Here is a 17,367-nt window from a genome sequence, read left to right on the forward strand (position 1 = left end):
ACTTCTCCACTTCCCCTCTGTCCATTTTAAATGAGCTCGGGCCCAGAGAAGGTGGCAGCATTTCTGGATCCTGTCTATATATGATTTTTTCTTTGCGTTTTAGAGTTTTAACTTCTTTGCTGTTTTACGTTGAGAAACATTATTCTTGAATCGTTGTACTATTTAATCATGCAGTCTTTCACAGAGTGGTAAACATTCATTCCATATCTTTACTTCTGAAAGACTCAGCCTCTCTGGGATGCTTTTTTATATCCAATCATGTTACTGGCCTATTGCCAATCAACCACCAGGTGTTTTCTTAAGCATTATACAACTTTACCAGCCTTTTGTTGCCCCCATCCCAACTTGTTGTAAATATAGGGTTAAATGATTTGCACATCATTGCATTTTGTTTTTATTTACATTTTGCACAGCATCCCAACTTTTTTGGAAATGGGGTTGTGAATAAATACTCATTCTGTATTTGATGCCTTCCACATGTTCCAAAAAAGTAGGGCAGATACAGCTACACAAGGCTACATGACAAAGTAAATCAAAGCCATTATACAAAACTACACATAGAAACAGAAAGAGTTTTTGCTGGAACAGAGTTAGTTTATACATTAAAGCTTCAAATATCGAATATGTATATTTAAGTCAGAGCTTAAACGCTAATGCTAAAGTGTTACCTTGGCACTAACATAATGTAGGACCAGATGAACAAAGGCCACACAGTCAGAAAAAAGGGCACTATACAGGTACATTTTGTACAGCAAAGTACAAGTAATCTAAATGTACCCTCAAAGGCACAAAAGCGGTTTTAAAGTGTAGTTGTTTACCTTACACGACCTTTAAAGGTACACTACATTTATATTCCCACAACATATTTGTACCTTTTCATAATTTTATTGAATACAAAAATAAAAGAAAAATGCCTGGAGTCACAACAGGGTGTATGGAGTTAATGCAACTTGCAATCCAATGGTACAATTATGTTTACCAGCTAAAGGTTAATACCCTCAGGGGGTATCACCCTAGTGCTGTGAGGCATGCCACTCCAGTGACAGTTTTTCTGACAGTACATTTTTTCAGAGAGTGTACTCAGACTCAGAGAGGGATCGGTGCTTTTGGGTTTTTAGTTCTTTTCCTGCCTGGTTTGCTTGACTTAACACCTGATTCTGGATAACTAGAGTGTGAGTAAGTATATGAGCAATAGAGTCTGTTATTATGCTTATTACAGTCCTAAACCTGGTGCAAATTTAGAGCTCTGTACAGAGCTACCTAAATGTCTTCAGGGATTCATGAGGCAGAAGTAGACAAAGCAGTAACAATTATTTTTTTAATTAGAAACTAATCTCATCTTAAATAATAAAAAATAACTAGTCTTAAAGTTATGCAGCTACAAAAAGGGCAGATTTATTTGGTCTCATTTGCCAATACAGGACACCAATAGCATAGTGGATATCTTCCCCTTCCAATAAGAGTCTTCTATTATTTTACTGCTTGAAAATGGAAAGTGGAACATGAAACTTGATATATTAACAAAACATCTCATTTTTTGTTGTTTTCTCAATACATTTCAGGCACATAAGGCACATAATGCACATCTTATACACAATGCAAGTTTTTTCATATTTCCTATACCATAGGCTTTAGCATGACAAATGGCATGCAGCTGATGGCGTTCTAGCAAAACTTGGCTTTCCTAGTCTTGTTTTTTAGGTTATTTTTATCTTAGTATCAAATTAATTTGTACTTGATTTATGCAAAGCACTATTTGGAACCCAAACATGCGGTTCCAAATAATATTCTATACTACTACTACTACTTCTACTACTACTGCTACTACCACTACCAATAATAATAATAATAATAATAATAAGAAGAAGAAGAAGAAGAAGAAGAAGAATATTGCCATAATAATGTGACTGTCATACACTTTTTAAACAGTCAAGATTCATATCCAATGTACATTAAAATAATAATTAAAGAATATAGCCATTAGCATGTACTCATAAAGAGACAATAACTATTGCAGTAGAATGACAGCAAGTAGGAGCATCAGTAGACAGCTAAGGTCCAGTCTCAGCCAGGCTTCACTCCCATTACACATGTTTCCTGAGCAACAAGTGGCACTACCATATGCACTAACTCCACAAAGACTTTTAGAGATGCACCCCTTCACAGTTCTGTTTGATACTAAGAAAGAAAAAAAAAGTAAAACGTTATGACAATACATTTAGTACACATAGTATCTTTGTACAATCACACAATTGTTTTTTCAATTAAACATAAGAATTTTAAAGTCATATTTTATATTAACAGAAAGAATTCAAACCTTTACTTTTCTGGCAATATGTATTTTAGAGTTTTATTATTATACTCAAAAGAAACAGTAGAAATCAACACAGAGGGCAGTATTACCCCAAAATGCCAACACATACAGAATACACTCTATATGTCACTGCAAAAGAACAAAGGAAACTAACCGATGCTGGTCATACACTGATCTTGGTTTCCCACACAGAACACAGTAGAGTTGCAGGTTGTGTTTGCTTGACCGCTGCAGGTGGCACATTTCAGTCCATTCAGGGTGTTGTTAGGTTCTGTGAGACAGATACACAAGCTAAATAGAATAATTGTGAAGTATGTGAAGTAGCCACAGTGAACATTTTATATGTGCATATTTGGAAAAAAGATAATAGAATACACTTACACATTGAAACTGTTACATCAACATAATTTAACTTATAAACTTACTTATAAGATAATGTAGTATATTTCAAATTCTAATGAATTTTGGGGTCATTCTGATTACTTGAAGTGTTTCAAGAACACAAACTTTTAGTTTTCAGGTAACAACAGACATGAAACTGAAAAAAAATCCTCACCTTTAATTCTAAAGTGAACACTATTTTAAGAGTCCATTACAGATGTTTTGTAGATTGTTTTAACTAGTTGTCTTTAACTGACATTCAACTAAATAATTATTTAATGTAAATGAGTGGTAAACTGAATGTAATAGATTCTATATAATCTAATTCTAAATCTAACCTAACCTTAAACTTCACCTCAAAACCTAACCTTAAATGTAACCCTAACCCTAAATGTAATGTTACATATAATCAACTAGATTGTTTCTAAATCATTTCAGCCTCTGTAGATAATCTGTAGGGGACTCAGAAACAGAAATAATGTTGGTATACTGTAGTGGGTAACACCTCTGCCTTCTACACTGTAGACTGGGGTTCAAGCCTCTGCTCAAGCAAGGACCCACACTATACATATAAGAGTCCTTGGGCAAGACTCCTAACACTACTTTTGCTTACCTGTGTAAAATCATTGAAATCTGGATAAGAGCATCTGCCGTAAATGTAAATAAATTCTTTGGAGCAATGCCTTAGAACAGGGTTGGGAAATTGCACAGTTGCTCATTTCCTGCCCAAACAAATCTGATTGAACTTGCAGTTATTTACCAGGTTTACTTCCCTTTTCCCCACCCCTGCCACTGAAGAACCCCAAGAAGTGTTTATTTGCCTAGAAAAATGCTAATATTAGCATAAGTGTAAGTGATAATAATACAGTTAGTAAGGATTTTATGTTTTTAAATGTGTTCAGATCCATGCGATGGCTGGGGGGTGTCAGGGAGAAATCAAGACCTAAACCTTCTAACTAGTTCGCATAATATCAACTACTTTTTGGAAAACAAACAAACAAAAAAATCGTATTACTTGTTGCTACATTAACATTCGCTTGTATATATTCTAATTATATATGGTGTGGAACAAGCAAAAACACATGTTGGCCATATCGAGAGTTAAACCATTAGCTCTGTAAGACTTTTGCACAATAGTGTGTATATAGGTCTTTTAGAAAAGAATATAAATGCAAAAATGCTATGCATGTAATACTGAAAGTTACAAGTAGCTTGGAACTTGCATTACTTTTGGGTAGGTGAAATTATAAGTGGCAATGTTAGATTGTTATTAAATATTAGGCCCATATTAAATACCAGAGTAGATCTCTTATACTAGCACTAGTGCCAGAGACAGGAGAGGTGAGCCAGCAACTGGAAAGGTTGTGAGTTCAAATCCCAGGACTGACTGTGTACACCTGGTTGTGCTCTTAGGCAAAGCATTTAATCCCCACTGCACCAGACACCACTGCTTTGCCACTCCCAGGAGGCAAAATGATAAATTTCCCTTGTAGGATCAATAAAATATATAACATAATGTAGTGATGCAACTGTGATCTCATTAATGCCTCATAAAAAATGACCTTCAATTAATAACATTATGACTTTTACAATGTGATTGTTTTCTCTGTATTGCTAGGTCTCAAACTGGCACTCTAATGTAAGCCAATGGTTGAAGTATATTAAGTAAGCTCACCGGACAAAAAAGTAGTCACCTGTGGCTGAAATGTACCTAACAGCGTGTACGGGCATGAAAACAGCTGTGATTTGATTTGGCATGGACTGAACAAGTTTCTGGATGTAGACCACTCTTGCATCTAAAAATTGTACAGTTTGGACAGATTTCATGGATGCCTTCCCTGGCATCTTACTTGTTGTTCCAGGTAGTCCCTCAGATTTTCAAGAGGATTTAAATCTGGGGATTTTGCAGGCCAGTCCAGATGTGTGAATACTCCTGAATGTTGTCAAAACACCCCCAGAACATCACAGAGCCTCCTCCAGCTTGAACCACACCTGGCACGCAGTCCTCATTGAAGGCTTACTGAGGTCTACGATGAACACGATGCCTAGCATCATTCACATACACACAAAAACGAGATTCATCTGCCCAGAAAACAAGTTTTTCAGTCATAACAGCCCAATGTCTTTTCACCCACTGTAACTGGGCAACTTTGTGAGCAGAGGTAAGCAAAGGCCTCTTGTGTGCCACTCTGCTCTATATGTTCATGGTATGCAGTTCCCTGTGGAGTCTTCTTTCAGAAATTGGTTGTGAAGGACCTGCGTTGACTTCTAGAAGCAATTCTTGCCTGGAAGCTGCACATCTGCTTTGCGACCCATTTTCTACACATCCAACGAGACATTGCCCGTCGCACACCCTGCAGGTATTTATAGCCTGATCATCTTCGTGCAACGCCATCTGCAGGAGCCTGAAGTTATTACCACCTTAAACATGCAAGTTGACTATTTTTTTGTCCAGGGAGCTTATATGAAGTATATTAATCTAGGATTCACTAGTGTAAAATTGGTGGTATAAGAGGTCCAACAAGGATGTTATGGGCGCTGCGTCACCAGAGATATCACTGCACTATGTGACCCAGTGCAAATGCACTTACAAACTACAAAATTTATTTTTAATAATCCCTGCTTTTCTGTATACCATCTGAAAAGTAAGTGCTTTCAGTATATGCATACCTCCCAAAAAATACCAAATAGCAAATATTCAACATGCCATAAAATAAGACAGCACCACTGCGTCAGTTATGAAAACATCACTTAACAGAACATCACAGAAAAAAAAAGTAAAGAAAACATGCTTACCAGGGATTTTGATTTCATTGCAGTTATCAAAATCACAGCAGGAGATAAAATTAAAGAGACTTGACTCTCCAGTGTTAGCTGAGTAAATTATGCCTGATGCAGCTCCATTCAGAAGAGTACAGATGTCTTGTGTGTCGCAAAAACGTGCAACTGAAGTACTGTTCCCATATCCTAAGCAGACATGTGAAAATAACATCCATATTATAGCATGTCTTATTTTATTGAATATTTAGTTACAGTCTGATAGCATACATTCAGAACCTGAATGATATTTAATTAGCATTAAAAAAGAGACCTCCAAAGCTTACCTGATACAGAAAAATTAGTTCTCCCAGCAGAACACAGTGAGCCTGTTGGACACTCAATTGAATCTGTGGTGCTACACTGACCCGATTCACCTCTACACTGGAGACACTGCAGTGTGTACACTGGGAAAAGAGCAAATTCATCAGGAAGTCAATGTATGGACACTAAAACCATGTTATTGACTTTGATACCACTTTAAAATAAGACTACCTTTATAAAGGCTTTATGTGTGGTTTAAAGGTAGCTTATTAATGGTTATTGTGTCATAAACACTTTAAATCATGAATGGGCACTTAAGTAAATGCATCATTAAAAAGGGAAACAGTGGCCTGTGGTTTGCCAAATAGTGAGCCCACATTCATCTATACTCTTAAACCTCTGATCCTACTGGTTACTTATCTTACTTTGTCTTCAGCATCAGTTACCATTAAACCTGTGAGCTTCAACAGATCTTTCTTAATAAGTTACCACTTTTTAATCACCAACAGGATGTTTTATTAGAAATGACTAAATTCACATTCAAAGGTTTTCATCTGTTGTTCATCTGTTGTTCATCTGTTTCACATGGTATCTGCCATTATCCTTACGATTGTCATAAGTATTGATATAATGCTGCCAAGTTTTAATATACATCAGACACAAAGGTGGAACTACTATGATCCTTGGGGTTGGGTGGTTTTCCACGTGTGGCACAGTTTAAAACCTGTTTTCCTTTTTTCATGGGTTAGAACTGATTAATGATTTTCATGGCATTTATGACCTAATTAATAAATAATTTTTAATCCATTCATTGATCCTTTATAAAATGTCCTTGCTTGTGCCCCACAGATACTATGCATTCATATTTTTTTACTATGAAACACACACTTGACAAAAGCTTTTTGCACTGGCATGGTTTAAGAGGTAGATTTGTTACTTGATTGAGCAGAATACTCATCCCAAGGTTAGGCTCCTGCAAATTAAATCTTTTATGGTGTGGTAAATGAATATCATTCCATGTTTTCTCTATAGCAAGAAATAGTAAGAGTTTAATACTGTTTTAAAAGTATAGAAACTAGTTTGATGCAGTAGATATAACATTAATCAAATAAATTTATTGGTCATAGAAAAGTAGAATTTCTGCTATTAATGCATGAATTTGTTGAAATCAAAGCAAAGAAAAAAGGATGTTTAATTTTACCTGAGCAGAAGAGAGCAGAGAGACACAGTCCCAGAAGCATGTTCATCTTGAAGGACAAATGTTAAATGAATAGATATGGCACACCCTTCAGGTCTTATTAAGTACCTTGCATTGAAGGCATTTCCTGTTAACCATGTTTGGTACCATACGAAGGAATTCTAAACTAGATGAGGAGCGCCTGCTGACTGAATTTTGTGGTCTGTTGTGATATATATAAATATATATATATATATATATATATATATATAGATAGATAGATAGATAGATAGATAGATAGATAGATGTTTTTGACATGTTATTGAGAGTCCATTGAGTGTTTATTTCATCCAAAAAGGACCACTCAAATTTTATATTGTTTTTATATCATATATATATATATATATATATATATATATATATATATATATATATATATATATATATTATAAAAATATATTGTTTTTAAGGGAGCTCCCTTGGAATGTAGGTCAAGAGGAAGTTGGAAGAAAGTAAAGAGATCCCAGGAATGTTCACGGTTTTGCTACAGTGTGGCTTTATTCCTCTTAGTAAATGGTTACATCATCATAAATACAGAATATACTTCAAATAATATTGAAATATATTAAAGGTGAAACCCTTACCTTTTTCATTCATGTAATGGACAGTAACTCTCCAAGAGCTAAAGCATTCATGAAATAAACATGCAGACATTTCATATGCCACCATTAATGTAGGCCTGTGTTAGATTAGGTAAGTCCATTTGTCATGTGGTTTTGGGTGCTTGATTCTACTACAGAATGTACTAATGAGAAATCATTCTATACTCCCAAAAACACATATGATAGGCCTGCAATAATTTGCAGCAGTTGCTTAAGCCTTCTCTCCCTCAAAAAGGGCTTTGACCATGCTGACCACCACTGCCACTGCCATGTCATTATTAAAGGGACAGGCTCTACAACAGGGGTGTCCAATCTTATCCGCAAAGGGTCAGTGTGGGTGCAGTTTTTCGTTCCAAACAAAAAGAGCACACCTGATTCCAGTCTTTAAGCAACTGATCATGTGTGCTTTTGTTTTGTTGCAATGAAAACCTGCAGCCACACTGGCCCTTTGCAGACAAGATTAGACACCCCTGCTCTACAAGCACTGCGTAACTGGAAGGCCTACAAGAACTTCACTCCTTTCACTCAGGTCCCATAAAAGAGGCCCTGCAAAGTAGTGGCAGACAGGAAGCATCTGAGTAGTGAGAGGCTGGACAGATTAGTGATGAATATTGAGTAGTTCATCATCAGCTGGGACTGAGCACCCCGCAGGAGAACTCCATGCAGCCCAAAAGGTGGAAGCCATCTTCAGCAAGCTATGCTCAAGACCATTGACCATGGCTCAATAGAGTTCAATCCCCAGCGATGCCGTAGCTGAGAATCCAAGACAGCTTATTTGGCCTCGCTCTTCCTGGGTGGGTAGGTTGGCCTTTCCATAACTCAGCGTGTTGTTAGCCTGTGTGGATGTCTGGTAGCTATTGTAACAGAATTGCCAATGGAGTCTTTGAGCTTTTAGCATGTTGAGCTTTCTAATGATGTTGCATTAGCTGCAGGTTGAAAATATGTGGTGACCAGCTTCTAGCCTTCACCCTTCCAGCTTGGTAGCATTGTGTGATTGGGGGGAAACTACTCCAGCAGACAAATTCAAATAGATCCCTAGATACCTTGTGGACTTTATTAAGCAGTTCTAGCAGGGTTGCTGCTCTTGGGACACAAGGGTAAAGCTCACAGTGTAGCTTTAGGGCTCCAGCCTCAGGGACTCATTGGAACTGTGTGCATTGTCTAACGTGTTACCTGCTTTACTACAGTATGTATATCATATTTGAAGTCCTTATTTATTTATTATAGCATTTTTTTATTATTACCAAGGTAATCATACTCCCAGTGGGTCTAATATTGGATAGAAGCATTTAATATTCACATAAAGGTTAACGGTCCACAGTATAAATATAAATATTCACTGTATAACCACTGTACATAAATATGCATATCTATTTGAAAAACAAAAAAAGAAGTAGGTTTCTATTGCAGAATAAATGAAAGTACTGGGTATTTATTTCAGGAAGCAAAATGTTGTTTAACAGGTTGGATTGAAGTGGGTTGGAATGTGGCCAACGGGCAGTGCAAACATTCTTGCTAGGTATGATTTATGATATGAAGTATGAAAAAAAAGTAAACAAAGAAGAATGCTGAATTCATAGATACTAACTGAAAAGTCTATGAATGTAGGTTCATGCATACATAAAATATAGCATTTTAAATAATAATAGACTTTAGACATCTCATTTATGGTGTTTGTTTTTCAATATAATATTACTCTCTACATTGTTTGTAAACATTTTATTTGTCTGACAAAGTGTTTCCTTAAAGTTTGTCAGACAAACATATCATTATACAGGACAATTAGCAAACTATTGGATTTATGAAATGCAAGCTGGCACTCTCTTCAGTCCATGATAACACATGTGCCTTCAGGTCTGTGCTACATTACTGATTTCACATATTCTTGTGTCTCTTTATTTTATTAATATGAAGCTGTATGAAAGTCAAGCAGTCTTAGGTCTCATGCAGGAGTGTTGGTGTTTAGTAGTCTGCCATATAAAATTTAACACAATCCTTCAGAATTAGAATAGATACTAATGTGCTTCAACATCTTCATCACCATTCCACTTAATGGCTATTTACAGGTGTGTTCCTAACCAAAATATTTCAGGAATGATTCTAATTTTAGCTTATTCATGCTCACAGTTTCTGTGTAACCCTTCAAAGAGTCATCTTTGACCCTACACTCATTATCATGCATTGTTAAGAGGGGGTTGTTAAAAGTCCTATGCCAACATGTGCCTCACTGTGCTCCAACATTTATTTACTTGTACATTTCATGCATAACATTTGACATATTCTTTTTCTGTAAAACAATCAAAAATCTAGATTTTAAGTCCCTTATTTTGTTTGTGATCCAGAATGACAAATGAGACATTCCCCTTGAAAACATGTAGCCTTGCTGCATACTGTACTATCTGACTTCATCACTGAGCAGACATTACATTTAGCTTTCTCTGTTATCAATATTTGGTAGGAATAGAGTGTAAGCATTTTCAGATTTATGGAAAATCCCCAGTCTTATTTACAAAGGCCCAGTGCAGGTTCAAGCCAGAGGTGCCTAACACTGTTCCTTCAGACAAGGATGGATTACTGACCAGGCAGTGGGGCCAGGAGCCTCTGCAATCCATTGCATGTACAAATGACTAAATAAAGTAAATAAATTACGAAATTTGATCTTTTCTCAGGCCTCTCAAGTGTTATATTATTATTGACCAAAGGGATTTTGTTGTTTTAATTCAAATGGGACATTCAACAGTGTGTTACAGTGATGTAAGCTTTTAACTTTTCATTTGTGTTAGACCGCTTCTGTTTTTGCATTATGACTCAGTCTGAATTAAAAAAAAAATACGGAAAGAAATCATGATTGACGATTGTACAAATCTTACACCAAAGCACAAACTGTTATGATGTAGGCACGATAGCATATTGCACATAATTAGTACAAAAAAGAAACAAGAAGCTTTGCTCAAAGTGTATAATAACATAGACGTGAACAATTGCTTAATCTCACTTTTCCGATCGTGTATTTATTTAATTATGTATTTCCTATGCTATAATGCTGGGGCCTTCAAAGAAGGATGCTCGTGCTCAGGGGCCTCACAAGACTAAGACCATCTGTCCCTGCCTTCAGATCCCCCTGGGAACCACAGTTAATCAGCTAAGGGTATCAGGAGCATGTTATTCTTAAAGCTAGGTGTGTTATGTTAGATGGAACTAAATTCTGAAGGTTTGAGCACTACTTGCATGCTCTGACACCAGTGGATAAGCTTGGAGACACTGGTTTACACCGATAAGCCAAAACATTATGACCACTCACAAATAGAGCGAATATCATTGATTATCTGGTAACAACAGCACATGTCAAGGTCTGGTTAGGAAACAGTCAGTTCTCGTAGTCAAAGTGCTGTGAAGATCTGACTTTGATAATGACTGGGTCATAGCATCTCCGAAACGGCAAGGCTTGTGAGGTGCTCCTGGTCAGCAGTATTCTCAGCAGTGTAGAATACCTACCGACAGTGATCTGAGGAGGGACAAACTGGCATATTAAGTAGGTGGTCATAATATTTTGGCTCACCGGTGTAGATTCTAAATGTTTCCATCTTGAAGGATCTCAGTACAACAAACTGCTCTAAAAAACCCAAGTCAGCTCTTGAATGGCTTGAATTAGTGGATGAGATTGATTAGAAAGAAGCCAACAAGAGAACATCACAGGATCTCTGCAGTAAAATATAAGCCTGACAATGTAAAAACAGGTACCATAAAAGGTCATCTGAGTCATAAAAAACACAAACAGCAAAAAGTTGAATGCTTCCAATATATTTTTAATTTTGATTATACTGTTTATTGTCCTTCTAGACCCATGAATAATTTTAATAGAAGCAAAAAAAAGATGAGCTGGTTTATTAAATACCAAAGCACAGACTTCCTTCAACTTGTCCAGTGTGTGCCCATATTTCTGGATAAGTATACTATATAAGATGGGAGGGACACTGCGGAGTACAGCTTTAGTCTGACTTTTTCAGTTTCTGTTTATTGGATCAACATGTATAGTAAGGGAATTACCCTGGCATTCTATCTCTCTCATACTAAAATCACACTCCGTTTCTGAAATGAGCGTTACCTGACAACAGTCATATTGGAAGACATAATGCTGATCATCAGGTTATATTTAGACAGACTTCATATATATATTACAGATAGAATAAAAAATCAATACAGCAAAGTGCAATATAAAATAAATATAGTGTGTATCTGATAGACTCTGTAATAACATTCATGTATAATGCTCTCTACCTGACAAAAATATAACAATGCTTGAAAAGAGGACAAAACATGTAACAATGTACCATGCTTGATCCACATGAAGTTAAGAGCTTGAAGGTAGCTGTGCTTCAGAGGAACTGAAGAAATTGATCTGTTGCTAGTAGAGTTCAGGGAAGCTTTATGGATTGAAGTCCACTTCTCATAGGCCATTTTAGTCATAGGCCACTTTGTCTGATTGAGGCAAAGGGTGAATTCAGGTATTGTTGCCTCTGGAGAGGACATACAGAATCTCTGCAACCTCAGAGAAGACCTGTGGCAGATGAAGTTCCAGCGTTTTCAGCATGGGCCTTCAGCAGCTCGACAACTTCAGAGTGAGAGGCCTTGATGGCCACAGATAGAGCCGTGTGTCCAGCCTGTACAAACAAAACAAAACAGCCAACATTTAATTTTTAATTCTAAATTGTCATCTGGGTTGACTCTATTTACATTAAATTAGGATTACTCATAACATAAAATATATGCACTGAGCAGATATCACTTAGAACAACTTTCTTGATGTCATATGAGTGGCATCATTGCTATTTTTAAGGCTTTACTTTGACTTTCATCAAAAATCATATATCCCTTCATATAATTTGCATTGGCTGGAATCATTCAGAGCAGCCATTGGTTTGACTCATTCAGAGCGAGCATTGGCTGGATTCATTCAGAGCGGACACGGGTTGGATTCATTCAGAGCAGGCACTGGTTTGACTCATTTAGAGCAGGCGTAGGCTGGATTCATTCAGAGCAGGCACTGGTTTGACTCATTCAGAGTGGGCACTGGTTGGATTCATTCAGAGCAGGCACTGGTTGAACTCATTCAGAGTGGGCACTGGTTGGATTCATTCAGAGCAGGCACTGGTTTGACTCATTCAGAGTGGGCACTGGTTGGATTCATTCAGAGTGGGCACTGGTTGGATTCATTCAGAGCAGGCACTGGTTTGACTCATTCAGAGCAGGCAATGGTTGGATTCATTCAGAGGAGCCATTGGTTTGACTCATTCAGAGTGGGTACTGATTGGATTCATTCAGAGCAGCCACTGGTTTGACTCATTCAGAGCGGTCATTGGCTGGATTCATTCAGAGCGCCACTGGTTGGATTCATTCAGAGCAGGCATTGGTTTGACTCATTCAGAGCAGCCACTGGTTTGACTCATCCAGAGCAGGTACTGGTTGAATTTATTCAGAGCAGCCACTGGTTTGACTCATCCAGAGCGGGTACTGGTTGAATTTATTCAGAGCAGCCATTGGTTTGACTCATTCAGAGTGCGCACTGGTTGAATTTATTCAGAGCAGCCACTGGTTTGACTCATTCAGAGCAGGCACAGGTTGGATTAATTCAGAGTGGGCATTGGCTGGATATATTCAGAGCAGGCACTGAATGCCAAGAGACTTTTAATGCACATCATATTTGCACTGGTGAGTGGAAGAGAAGGTAGGCCTAAAAATCCTTCCTTTACATTCTTGCTCTCATTTAGGCTTGTTTGAAAACAAGTCAAAAATATGTCACTTGACTGTCTATTACAAGCATGAAATGTTTATGTTTAAGTAGTATTGAACCCGGTGTGGGAAAAGTGAAAGTACAGCATTGTTAACCTGCCACCAATGTCACATTGAAAATCCCATAGAGATACTAGTGAAAATGAACTGCTATATAATGATCCATGACTATGATACATTTTCCAAAATGTATAAAATGCCTCACAGCAGCATTATCATTTCTCATGAATTTAATTTGCTGATACCTGCAGATAGCCTGATAATATATTTTTCAAATTCTCATACTGGCTCATACTGTAAGAATTAGAGCCTAGGACGATGGTCATTAATATGTATTTTTGCCTCTTAGTATTAAAAACATCGCAGTGGTGTTTTTTGTACAGTGGGCAAGATTTGTGGAGAAAATTAAAAGAACCATAATTTAATAAACTCTAAATATGTAGTACTACATTGTACATTCAGTGTAAGCAAACAAGAATTATGTCAGCATTTCATTTAACCTTTGTCCTACTATGTAAAAGATCTGAGCGGAGTATACCTGTATATCATCTCTACTTGTGTGTCTGTATGTGTCTCCACTCACCTTATCTTTGAGGCTAGTGTCACACTCAGGTGTGTCCAGCAGTAGTTTGGCTATCTCGCTGTGACCATGCTCACTGGCACACATCAGCGCAGTGGAGCCATCGTTGTCCTGTATGTTCACATCAGCTTTGCATTCAAGAAGAACCTGCACCATCGCTGTGCGGCCATGACTCGCTGCAAGCATCAGCGCTGTCTGGCCTGACTGCAGGAAGAGAAAGCACCAAAGATGAGCAAAAAAATATGAAGAGTACACAGGGTCATCAAGATAACAACAGGATTGACAATTTATCTTTGCACTGAGCATGTGGTTTTTACTGAACATTCATTCCTGTACACTGAGGCATGCTCAGGCACCGAGCATCCTCCTAGTCTCTTGGTTGGACATATTCAGAGCAGGCACTGAATGCCAAGAAACTTTTAATGCACATCACATTTGTGTTTGCAAGTGGAAGAGAAGGTGGGTCTAAAAAAAATACATTCCTTTACATTTTTCCAGTAATTTGTAAGGCTTGGTCTCAAAGAGGAGGAGTTTTGGGGAGTTTTGGGTCTCAGTCTCATTTAGACTCAGTCTTGACTTAATCCCGCTCTTATTTGGACTCAGTCTTGATTCTTTTTCTCTCAAATTGCAAACTTCTCCTTTGATTCTTTCTGTCTCTCAATTTGCAAATGAACAAAATTTCTAGTTTACTACCCTTTTTACCTGTTTGTTCAGACATGCACTGCCATTCAGAAGTTGAGAATCACAGTTCAAAAGTTTGAAATCAACGGTATTAATGATATAAAACCAACTAAAATGACAGAGAATACTGTACAGCATCAATAATTGAGTTTTAATTAAATGAACACCCAGAAAGCTTATAATCTAATCTAAAATGCCTTATGTTGTATAATTCATACTTTTTTCCCCCCAATTTTCTCCCCAATTTAGTCGTTTCCAATTCCACCCACTAGTTAGGACTCCCCCAATCACACGATACCACCAGCGCTAGGAGGGCAAAGGCTAGCACAGGCTTCCTCTGAGTCCTGTGAAGTGCCACCGCATCTTTTTGAACTGCCGCTCATGCAACGTCATTGGACAGCCAAACACACCCGGAGGAAAGCATCGTTTGGAGGAAAGCACCAACTGCCAGATCTGTTACGCCAGCTAACAGACGCCTGTGCTGACTAGCATTGCGCTAAGTGATAGAGGAGAGACGGGGCCATCCTAACCGCCCAGTGAGCGGGGCCAATTGTGCTCTCTTGTACTCCCGGTAACGGATGGCTGTAGCATCACCAGGGTTCAAATTCGCGATCTCCTGAAGATAGGCCCAACACTTAGACAGTTTTGCCATATGGGAGCCCTTAATTCATGCTATTTAAACACATTGTAAATATTGCTATTTATGTAAAGTAACAAAAATAATAAAAGTTATTCCAAAAACCCATACATTAGTGTATTCAGGCCCTGTGAGAACTTTTATATTCCATAAGAGCTGGACATTTGAATAGACTCTTCGCAGTCAGTGAGCTCCTATCCAGGTTAAACTGCAGCACACTGAGTCAGTTTTGAATGAGTCAAGTCTACGCTTTGTAATATTGAGAGCTATTTGTGACAGTATTTGCTTTCCTATGTAAGATGTATTTAGTAGAAGGACATGATGACATGGGTTGGAAAAATGCTGTAAGAAAGAGATTAAGACTAGTTAAATATGTTGTGTTCTTGGAGCACAGGATGGTGTCTTGCTGTGTGTACCTGGCCGGCCCGAGCGTTGATGCTGCCCAGGCTCAGTAGCTGCTGGGCCACCTCCATGTCCTCAGGGCCTTCCGCTGCGGTCAAGGCTGCCAGCATTATCGCAGTGTAGCCTGCCTTGTTCTGATGATCCACCTCACACAGACCTCATGAATAAAACATTGATATTGATTTCTATTGATATTTATTAGTTTATGGCAAGAACTCTGTTTCATCTATCTATCTATCTATCTATCTATCTATCTATCTATCTATCTATCTATCTATCTATCCACAGTGCTGCTTGAAACTTTGAACTCTTTAGCATTTTCTACCTTTCTGCATAAATTTGACCTAAATCTTCATCAGATTTTCCCAATAGTACATAAACAGAACCAAATTAAACAAATGAGACAAAAATATTAGACTTGGTCATTTATTTATTGACAAAAAAGATCCGATATTACATATATGTGAGTGCCAAAAGTATATGAACCTTTGCTTTCAGTATCTGGTGTGACCCCTTTCCTTTAGAATAGGCCTTGAATTTCCTCCAATTGTATACAATCTGTCTGACTGGATTGGTGGTGTTCAATTCTTTAGAGATGGTTTTGTAACCTTTTCCAGACTGATGAGCAACAACAACTCAGATCCTCAGAAATCTCTTTTCTTCGTTCCATAATACACTTCCACAAATATGTTGTGAAGAATGAAACAGGGTGGTCACTCACACCTGATTGCCATCCCATTGATTGAAAACACCTGACTCTAATTTCACCTTCAAATAATCTGATATGTAATATTAGATCATTTTCCTCAATAAACAAATGACCAAGTCTAATATTTTGTCTCATTTGTTTAATTTGGTTTTCTTTATCTACTATTATGCAGAAATACGGAAAAGGGTTCACAAACTTTCAAGCACCACTGTATATGCTCATATGAACCTCAGGGCTAATTAAATCAACCACAATAATCTGTCTTCAGATACTGTTAAACATGAAATGTTCTTAATATATTGACTCATACAGAAAGAGAGATGGGACGTGTTTAAGACTGACAGATGATTATTCACATTCCCCATATAATCAGGACACCTTAATCATACCAGATATTGACCACTGTGATAAAAAATAATATTTGGGATGAAATATCTGAGTTGCCTCACCTGTATCCAACAGCAGCTTGACCACTGGGAAATTAGAGTGGGAAACACTGTAGTGTAGGGCCATGTTGCCATTGCCGTCGGCCAGGTTAACTATGTAGCGCAGTAGAGTGGGGGTTTGGTTCCCAACCTCCCTCAGGTACAGTGTGACCGTATCTGCCTGGGAGTCTTTCTGACTGGACACACGAAACCACTCCTGATAGAGTACCATCAGAATCTGCCTCTGAAGGTGGTAGACATAGAAAACAGTGAAAGACCACAAAAGCAGGCCTCAGTGGAAGGTTTAATGAACAGTTTTACTGTATCAAGAGATTAAACTGAAGCAATTAAAACGATGACAAACCTAAAACAGGAAAAGGTTAACTTAATACTTCATAGTACATAATATATTGCAAATCTCTTGCATCACTTCAGAGTTATTTTTATTATTTTGTACATTTTAGAATAATAATGAAAGCATCAATCTATGAAACAGTTCATATGAAACTGTTCCAGTTTCTAACTCAA

The 17,367-nt window shown here is 37.6% G+C and overlaps 1 protein-coding gene and 1 long non-coding RNA gene across 13 annotated transcripts in view; one reads left to right on the forward strand and one right to left on the reverse strand.

The window, feature by feature from the left end:
• Positions 1-1,034: 1,034 nt before the first annotated feature.
• Positions 1,035-6,585, forward strand: LOC118807964. Its single transcript, XR_005007247.1, has 2 exons — positions 1,035-1,176; positions 4,558-6,585. It is a non-coding gene; the product is annotated as an uncharacterized LOC118807964 (long non-coding RNA).
• Positions 6,586-11,400: 4,815 nt separating this feature from the next.
• kank4 (KN motif and ankyrin repeat domains 4) overlaps positions 11,401-17,367 on the reverse strand; it is a 67,396-nt gene continuing 61,429 nt past the window's right edge. For 11 of the 12 annotated variants that reach the window (XM_036570180.1, XM_036570179.1, XM_036570178.1 and 8 more), the window contains 4 exons: positions 16,864-17,083; positions 15,720-15,862; positions 13,989-14,189; positions 11,927-12,276 (listed from right to left, as the gene is read on the reverse strand). In XM_036570180.1, the coding sequence (XP_036426073.1) occupies positions 12,163-12,276; positions 13,989-14,189; positions 15,720-15,862; positions 16,864-17,083 (678 nt within the window). In that variant the 3' untranslated portion in view covers positions 11,927-12,162. Of the gene's footprint in view, positions 12,277-13,988; positions 14,190-15,719; positions 15,863-16,863; positions 17,084-17,367 lie in introns of all 12 variants that reach the window. The other variant, XM_036570176.1, reaches the window with a different exon arrangement.

This window comes from Colossoma macropomum, unplaced genomic scaffold, assembly GCF_904425465.1.
Source record: "Colossoma macropomum unplaced genomic scaffold, Colossoma_macropomum, whole genome shotgun sequence".
Taxonomy (NCBI): Eukaryota; Metazoa; Chordata; class Actinopteri; order Characiformes; family Serrasalmidae; genus Colossoma; species Colossoma macropomum.